This window comes from Silene latifolia, chromosome X (assembly GCF_048544455.1).
Source record: "Silene latifolia isolate original U9 population chromosome X, ASM4854445v1, whole genome shotgun sequence".
In the NCBI taxonomy this organism is placed as follows: Eukaryota; Viridiplantae; Streptophyta; class Magnoliopsida; order Caryophyllales; family Caryophyllaceae; genus Silene; species Silene latifolia.
Window position 1 is genome coordinate 39,483,929 of NC_133537.1, and position 9,518 is coordinate 39,493,446.

Here is a 9,518-nt window from a genome sequence, read left to right on the forward strand (position 1 = left end):
ACTTTTGAAAAATTAAGCTTAAAAAATAGAAACTCCTTTGAAGCAAACTAGACCAAACATGCTCTGAATTTTTCCTAACCAAATTCTTTCCAATTCAACTTATTAAACCATAAAAAAATCTAATAGTCTAACTAAGAAACGGTCTTAACATCACAAATCTGTATGAACTACTCCTAGTTTACCAAACGACACCATTCATTTTAATGCTCTATTTCCACTGAAATCATTGTTAGTTTTGCAATTACTCAATTAGTACGCAGGAACATTTTTTTAAAAAAAAAAAAAAGTACACTTTTATTTTATTTTTATATACAAACATAAGCGTACATTCTCTCAATTTAAGGCAGACCAAAAATCACCACCTGATAAATGGAGATGCTAAATTACTCCAAAATAAAAATTACAAGAACTAATTCATGTAACAATATGAACAATAACCCTCTGCAAATGTCAAAAACACCATTGCAGAAGTAATACTTTTAAGCTAATGGATGTCGGATGAGACTCAACCAACTGTTAATGTTCTAAACATACGACGACGTAGTGACAAATATTCAAAGAGATGCCCAATCAATTTCTACTGATGGAAACTTGCTCAATGACAAATTTTGAGATTCCTCCCATGAACAACATTCCTTGAAATCCAAGAAACCAATGTTGGAATCCGGTGAATATGATCCTGTCGACGATGATTCCTCGGAAAACTCCTCGAATTTTGGAACCAAAATCCCAGAATTTGGTATTACATCCAAATTCAAACCATTTTGATCATTTTCCTCCCTCTTTAAATCAATTCCAGAAACAGGGGAAAAACAGGGGATTTCTAAATTCCTCTGTTTTTGACAAATTCCCAAGCTTTGACAAATTGCATCAAGCTTTTCATTCACAGATGAAGCGAGGGGTTTGAACTGACCAAAATTCCCCGACACGATATTTCCATAGTGTTTGAGATCAGAGAAGTTAAGCTTAGCATTCTCGCCACGCAACTTGTAAGCCGCATTATCGTAAGCCAAGGCGGCTTCTTGAGCTGAGTCGAAAGTTCCAAGCCAAAGCCGAGTCCGGTTCTTGGGTAGTCTAATCTCAGCAACCCATTTTCCCCAGTGACGTTGTCTTACTCCCCTGTAGAGTTTTGTAGCCTTGGTCTTCATGGAAATTGTCTTAGGAGATAAAAAACTGTTCATTTTATAAGCATTACAATAACCGGAACCTGAACCTGAACCTGAACCATAACCAAAACTTGAACTTAAACCCAAAGAAGGTTGGGTTTGAGCAATACCCATATGGTCAAAAGTTGGGAAACCTTGTGTAAAGATGTGATTGTAATTAGTAATGTTGTTTGAAGGGTAATTGGAGGTTAATAAATTGTTGTAATTAGTGTTAATAAAAGGTTCAAGGGCTTTAATTAACTCATCATTAAGAGGATCAAAAAGATTATTGGTAGCATTATAGCTATCTATTGTTGTAGCCATTATTTGTAACAATTTGTTATTATTAATTTGAAATTATGGGATGAAAATGCAAAATTTGGGTGTTTAGAGAGTATTTAGTATTGGTAGATGAATGTTTTGAAATGATAAGAGAAATGAAATAGCATGGTATGGTATTTATATGAATGTTAGTGAAGAGAAGAAGGGTGTTAGAGTATCCACAATAGAGAAGATGTTATCTTTGTTCTATTTTTCTACTCTTTTTCTATTTTTTCGATACCTCATTTTCTCTTTCATCAATCTCATTTCTCACCATTACCATCATCTTCCATTATTTTTTCCACAATAAAGAGGATCATCTCATACTTTAAATAATCTCAAAATTCTATAAAAGATAAAAATAAAAGAATTATTATGCACAAGAAAAATAGTAATTGGTTTGTGGACACTAGGGCCAATGTAAGCTTTTCTTTAAAACTAGCTTTTCTTGCTAAGAGAATATATAACATGTGCCTTATAATAGAAATGATGTTCTTTTAGAGAAAAAAAAGTGTCAAGAGGATCTCTCATCCTCTCTCTATTGTGAATTGTGGCCTTTGTGGATTGTGGCCTTTGTGGGTGCTCTTATGTTGCTTTACATCTATACTCCTAGAACCGTGTGTTTTCTTTTTAACTTTACTTCACCATGACTCTTTCTTCAACTTTGTCAACTCACACCTTTTTCCTTCTCTCCAAGGGTTATTTTTTTTGCAATAGGTCTTGATATAGACGAGTGGGGCGAACAGACGGGTAAAGACCTCTAATAAAATGGGTAGGGGGGACAAGGTGGGGCACCCCCCATGTGCTTCCCATTTTATGGCAAATGGGTATTTTGTGAGGGGAAGTGGTATCCGTCTATACGTATAGACGGATAGTGTACGTCTATAATGAGAATTTGTGATTTTTTTGTGTTTCCACTTGCCCCATTTGTGTGGTTATTAATTACTTCTCAATCCGTAGATTTTGTATGAGATGGTTTTTCAATAAGCTGTTAAAAGAAGATTATTTTATGATATAAAGTAAAATGGTATCAAAATTAATAAAATGGATGTGTATCTATAATATAAAATGATTTGTTAAAAATAGATATAGTCTACGATAAAAGTGTATGCTTATTGTAAGAACATGTATCATACTATAAAATAGTCATTTTGAATTACAATTAATGGTAAATGGGTTACTAAAAACACATAAAGAGGTACAAAAAAAAGTAGTCTTTCAATAATAACACAGTAAAAGACAGCTTTGTATCTTTTTTGTCTAGGAAACGTAAAATGTTATATTAGGCCTTAATTGGTTCTTATTGTAAAACATTTTATGTGAAAATTTATCTGATTTTGGAATGTCCGAAAAATCTAATATCTCGAATTGATATTATACAGAAAATGATTTTGGAACTAGATAGTCATGGTCTCGAGTGATATCGATCAGAAGGGGGTGTGTATCACCTATCAAGTGGCAATTTTTGAACTAAGATCGTGTTATCTCGAATTGCTATTATACAGAAAACTTAGATAGTCATGGCCAATGATTAAATTAGAATGCTAACAAAATTAGTATGAGGTTAGGTTGATGGGATCAGCGGCGTCTTAAAGTAAATAGAGGTCTGATGCACCACAAAAAAATGAGGCCTTAAATATGAATGTGTGTAGTACACGCCGAATTTTGTATTAAATTTTATTAGTAAAGCTTATAAATTCGGTGGTCAAAATCGGAGGCTCGGTTTCGCCGCCCGTGGTTGCCCGGGTATTAGACTCCCTGGATGTGATTTGCATTTGGATCTCATTATCTAATCATATAATTAGAAATATTGTTTTATTTTTTGTTTTAAATAATTAGAAATGATTATAATAACAAATTATTTGGTCATGTGGGCAGGTCGCAAGTCACGGCATTCTCCAGTTCACTGCACCAAATCATGAATTATAACAACAACTTATTTATAAAAAATGATTTTAACTTATAAAAATATTATATCAAATTTTAAAATCAAGACAAAAACAACATAAATTATTTATATTCTCAACCAAGAGGCATTGCTCCCCCAGATTTGCCAAGGGCCAAAACCCACATTATTCGCTTGAACAAAATGCTAATTCATAATTTCAATGTATTTTATAGCATAATGATTAATTTTTTTTTTTGTGTTGATAAGAAGTATCCCCTACCGACAGCTGGGGCAATCTCCTTCGGGGTACTGAAGACAATTTAATGGGTTGACCCCTCCCAAGTTTGGCCTTTTCATTCACAAGAGTCAGAAATCGAACCCCTGACCACTTGTTTAAGATATGAGAGCCCTTACCACTCACACCAGCCAACTTTGGTATAACATAATGATTAATGTCATGAGTTATGACAGATGCGAGAAAAGATAAATAAGAGCAATAAAAAAACAATATACAGATTTACGTGGTTTACTAACGGTGTATTAGCTACGTCGACAAGGTAGAAGGGAGGAGAGTTTTATTACTTTTGAGGGGTTTCCAGATTTACAGATTCAGAACGATATGATAAGCATACCTGTTAGGGTAAGGCTTAGAGAGTATATAATAGACCTATTACAGAATTACCTAATAAGATTCAAGACAAAACTCTAGCCCAATACGACAACAACTATCTGTAATACTCCGTATTTATGGTCTTGGGGGTACTCTATCGAGTAGCCCTTACTCTGTCGAGTAAGGGTATGTTGCAGAATAAAATAGTTTCTGACCTGTTGGGCACTCGATCGAGTAGCTCGGGCACTCGATCGAGTAGGGGGTACTCGATCGAGTACCTTGGGTACTCGATCGAGCGTCCGGTTTTACGGGGAGTTTTCTCGGGTTTTGTTAATTATGCGATTAGGGTATTTAAACCAATTCGTCTTTGTTTTAAAACACTTTTACCAAAACCTAAAACTTGTTTAAGAGAGAAAGCGTAGATTCTTCTTCCTAATCGCATCCTTAACGATTCCGGAGTTCGACGGTCGATTCTCGTTGTTTTTCGTGTTGTTGGATTCCTTGCGTCGAGGGTAAGCTTTTAACATAAAGTTTTATAATGTTTTGATAAGGTAGTTGAAACCCTAATTTAGCAATTGGGGATTTTATGAGTAGGAATTGAATGGTAGTCTTTATGTGTTATGTATGATAGGAGGAGAGTTCGTAGAGGAGCCGTTTTGAGACAATTGTTTAGATCGTCTGCGTGTTTGCTTTCCGGGTAGGATTTCTACTCGTATTAGTCCCATAATGGGATATTGGTGATGTGTTGTAGTTAGTTATTTGATATGATTGTGATTGTGATTGTAATGTGGTTATGGTTGTTGATGGCTCTCGAGATGCGTTCTCGGCTGAGTGGGGTCACTTGCGGGAGTGATCTCACGCCCTAGTTTCGCCTTATGTGGAACCCGCCACAGAAGGGATGTGCACATTAATGAACAGGTTATCGCTCACTACGATGAGCGGGGCTTAGGTGGGAACGGCTGCGGTCCCCAGCTGGCGTGGTCGGGTCCAAAGTGGACGATCGGTGATTGAGACGGTTGGTTGGTGTGTGTGTGTGTGTGTGGCGATTCAATTTGTCTGTTTGCCTTATTACTGTTGTCTGTATTGATTGTGTGATTAGTACTGACCCCGGTGTTGTTTTGTAAAACCTGCGGGGATCCATTCGGGGATGGTGAGCGGATATTGAGCAGGTATAGAGATGGTCTTGGATAGTGGGGATGGCCACGACATGACGATAGAGTCTTTCCGCTCGTAGTTTAGTCTTTATTTACATTTGATTGAGAAGCAGACAGTTTGAATAATGTATTGCACTTTCGATTTGGTTTCGAGGATTGTATTCTTTCATTAAACTATTATAATAAATGTTGTTTCTATTTTGTCTATTTGATTATCATACCTCGGGCAACCGAGATGGTGATGTCTCCATACCTGAGTGGTCCTGGTAAGGCACTTGGAGTATGGGGGTGTTACAAATGGTATCAGAGCGACGATCCTGAAACCTGTAACCAATGAACTTAATGAACATAGGGAGTCAATTAAAATGAACCCGGGGTAAAAGTTGTAGGAGCTAGTGCGAAGGCTTGGGAGACGTCCTAAAGTCGCTGGGGTCGCCCTACAAACTTTGAACCGGTCACATGGGGGAAATGTGTGTTGAGTCATGTGTGTGCTTAGTAACTTGTGCAACAAGGTGATGAAGTATGTTGATTGTTTGGTGTTGAAAATAGGAGGTTGAGCATGTGAAAGAAAATGATTATATGTTGAAACATGTTAATGAGATGATAACATGTTGAATGATTTATGATGTGGCTTTTATAGCATGATGATTTGATTTTATTGATAAGTAGAATAGATGCGTAGCATATTGATTATGATATCATGCGATTTTTATAAAGTTAGCAATGCTAGTATGTGACGTAATATGCGGGTAGCTTTTACGTATTAGTGGTACTTGATCGAGTAAGACTGACTCGATCGGATAGGTTTTTAAGCGAAATTGAGTCGAATCGCGTTTTGGGGCACTCGATCGAGTAACTAGGGGTACTCGATCGAGTAGAAATCACTCGATCGAGTAGCCTATATACTCGATCGAGTGGGTTAGAGATCAGAAGGTCCGTTTGGTTCTGGAGTTTGGGTACTCGATCGAGTACATAGGGGCACTCGATCGAGTAACCCGTCACTCGATCGAGTGGGTTTGGATACTCGATCGAGTAGGTTCAGGCAGCGAGTTTTCGTGTTTTGAAGTTTAGTGCGCATGTTCATGTTTACCCTTTCTTGTATACGTATAGTTTCAAGATGCCGCCCAAGAAAAATGCCTTGTACGCTAGAGCAGAGCTTATGACTATGGATGACATCGTTAAGATGTTAGAGCACCAGGACGCTCTTATCGAGACCGAAGAAAGTGAACGAGGACAAGAATAAGGAAAAGGAGAAGGAAGTTGACCATGCTAAAGTCAGCCTTTATATTGCAAGGTTCAACCCAAAAGAGTACAAGGGAGTTGAGGAGCCTAACCTTCTCGATAGTTCCGAGGGAGATGGAAAACATCTTTGGACTTAGTCCATTGTCCAGGATGAGATGAGAGTGGATCAGGCTGCATTTTATCCGAGGGAGGCGGTGGCAAGTGGTGGGATTCGGTGAAGGTGAGTGCTAAGGAGTTGTATACCAACCAAGGATTACCTGCTATACCTTGGGAGGAGTTTCGTAGGGCGGTGAGGAAGGAGTTCGTACCAGAACATGTGAGGAGTAAGTTGAGGGAGGAGTTCGACAAGTTTAAGATGACTTCGAGATGTCCGTGGTGAGTACTACGAGACAGTTCAATGAGAAATCTAGATATCCGAGGACATGGGTTTGAGTGACGAGAATTTGGCTTTGAGGTTTGAGAGTGGACTAACCACGAAGATTATGGATAAGTTACCAGTGGGAGTCCTCACTGATGTGAAGGAAGCATATGAGAGGGCTGGGAGAGCTGAGAGACTAGTGGAGATGGCTCAGGAGAGGTCTGGTGGTGAGAAGAGGAAGTCGGAGAGCGAGGGTGGTGGCCAATCTAATTACAAGAAAGGCAACCACAATCAGTCTAAGGGGTTTTCTTCTGGATCCGGGTTTAGTCTTTGGAACTTCCTTTGGGAGAGGTCGTGGGAGTGTGAGCAACACTGGGAGTGACCGCTTTAGTTGTGGTGGCGTAGGCCACAAGAGACATGAGTGCACGAGTGCACCGGGATCTTTCCGGAGACTGCGCAGAGCTTTGCGAGCAAGGGGACCGGCGGGATCATGGCCAAACCGGGGAAGTCGAGCTACCGAGTGGAGGCAACCGCAACGGCGGTAATTCTTATCGAAGACACCGATGAACAACAACAACAACCAAGGGTCGGGTGCTAAGCCGACCGCATCGCCTAATCTTGTCCAGGGAGGTGGGCAGAAGACCAGTGGCAAGTTGTTCATGATGGAGAAGAAGGCAGCTGAGGAGGATGCGCACGTTATCACCGGTACATTCCTTGTTAATGGTATTCCTACGTTTGTTTTGTTTGATTCGGGGGCTTCTCAATCGTTTGTGTCTTGAGTCATGTAAAGCAGTTGGGTTTGAGAGTATATGAGTCTGTTAAAGAGCAAGTATTCATACCTTCGGGTGAGTCTGTATCGTGTGGGAGGTTGTTTAGAGATGTATCTTTAATAGTTGGGCAAGTCGATTTCCCTGTAGACTTGCTAGAGTTTCCTTTTAATGGTTTTGAGATGATAGTTGGGATGGATTGGTTAGGAAAGTATAAGGCTAAGATAGACTGTCATCAAAAGAAAGTGTCCCTAAGAGGTCCTAAGGGTGTAAGTGTGTCTTATCGTGGGTTTCTAGTTAAACCCAAAGTTAAGTTGATTGCAGCTGTCACCTTGAAGTCGTATCTGAGGAAGGGATGTCCTCTGATTTTGTGCCCTGTGAGAGATGACCGGATAGAGAGCCCGGCAGTTGACGAGATACCAGTGGTGGGAGAGTTTGCAGATGTTTTTCCAGAGGAGATTCCGGGGTTGCCACCGAAGAGGGAGATAGATTTCACCGTTGAGTTGAAGCCAGGGACGGGGCCAATCTCTAAGGCACCGTACCGTATGGGTCCTAAGGAGATGGAGGAGCTTAGGAAGCAGTTGGATGATTTGATAGAAAAGGGGTACATTAGACCGAGTGTATCGCCTTGGGGAGCACGATTGTTCGTAAAGAAGAAAGATGGGAGTATGAGGCTGTGCATAGATTATCGGGAGTTGAACCGTGTGACGATAAAGAACAAGTATCCTTTGCCAAGGATAGATGACCTGTTTGATCAGTTGAGTGGTGCAACGGTCTTTTCTAAGATCGATTTGAGGTCGGGGTACCATCAGGTAAAGATTAGAGATGTGGACATACCGAAGATGACTTTCACGTCGAGGTATGGCCATTATGAGTATGTGGTGATGCCGTTTGGGTTGTCTAATGCGCCGGCAAAGTGTTTATGGACTTGATGAATAGGATCTTTGGACAGGTTCTTGGATCGTTCGTAGTGGTGTTTATAGATGATATCTTAGTCTACTCTAAGACTAAGGAGGAGCATGAGGAGCATCCGAGGATCGTGTTGCAGACTTTGAGGGATCATGAGTTGTATGCTAAGTTGTCCAAGTGTGAGTTTTGGTTGGAGAAAGTTGCTTTTCTAGGGCATGTAATTTCTAAAGATGGAGTAGCTGTGGATCCGGCGAAGATTGAGGCAGTGACAAAATGGGAAGCACCAAAGAATGTTGCGGAGGTTAGAAGTTTCTTGGGTTTATTTGGATACTACGGGCGGTTCGTGAAAGATTTCTCCAAGATAGCTAGACCGATGACAGCGTTGATGAGGAAAGAGAACAGGTTTCGTTGGGATGAGGGTTGTGAGACGGCGTTCCAAACATTAAAGGAGCGTTTGACCACAGCTCTCCTGTCTTAGCATTACTGAAGGAAGCGAGAATTTTGAGGTTTATACCGATGCTTCGAAGAATGGGTTGGGATGTGTGTTGATGCAGAATGGTAAAGTGATTGCCTATGCTTCTAGGCAATTGAAGCCTTATGAGGAGAACTACCCTACTCATGACCTGGAGTTGGGTGTCGTGGTGTTTGCTCTCAAGATTTGGAGACACTACCTGTATGGAGCAATCTTTAAGGTATTTTCGGATCACAAGAGTCTCAAGTACATCTTCACGCAGAAGGAGTTGAACATGAGACAGAGGAGGTGGATGGAGTTGATTGGCGACTACGACATGGAAATCATCTACCATGAAGGGAAGGCCAATGTTGTTCTTTGATGCTCGAGTAGGAAGAGTGTACATTCCTTGTGTAAAGCTCTATCTTTGATGAGGCCGAGGGATGAGGTAGCGAGCTTTGGGATTCATATGATGCAGAAAGGAGATGCTATGGGAGATATGACAGTGCACATGGAGTTTTATGATGATATTCGAGGTAAACAGGCTTTGGATCCTAAGATGGTGGAGTGGAGAGCTGGGGTGGAGAAAGGGACAATGTCCCGCTTTTCCATTCATACAGATGGTAGCTTGAGGTTTGATGGTAGGTGGTGTGTTCCTAATGACGAGGAATTG

The 9,518-nt window shown here is 40.3% G+C and overlaps 1 protein-coding gene across 1 annotated transcript; it reads right to left on the minus strand.

The window, feature by feature from the left end:
* Positions 1–310: 310 nt before the first annotated feature.
* LOC141621356 (ethylene-responsive transcription factor ERF060-like) lies at positions 311–1,627 on the minus strand. Its single transcript, XM_074437925.1, has one exon. The coding sequence runs from the start codon at positions 1,467–1,469 to the stop codon at positions 555–557; it is 915 nt and encodes a 304-aa protein (XP_074294026.1). The 5' UTR covers positions 1,470–1,627; the 3' UTR covers positions 311–554.
* Between the last annotated feature and the right edge of the window lie 7,891 nt (positions 1,628–9,518).

Excerpts from the sequence above, each read along its gene's own strand:
- LOC141621356 (XM_074437925.1), bottom strand. The coding sequence starts at position 1,469 with ATGGCTACAACAATAGATAGCTATAATGCTACCAATAATCTTTTTGAT.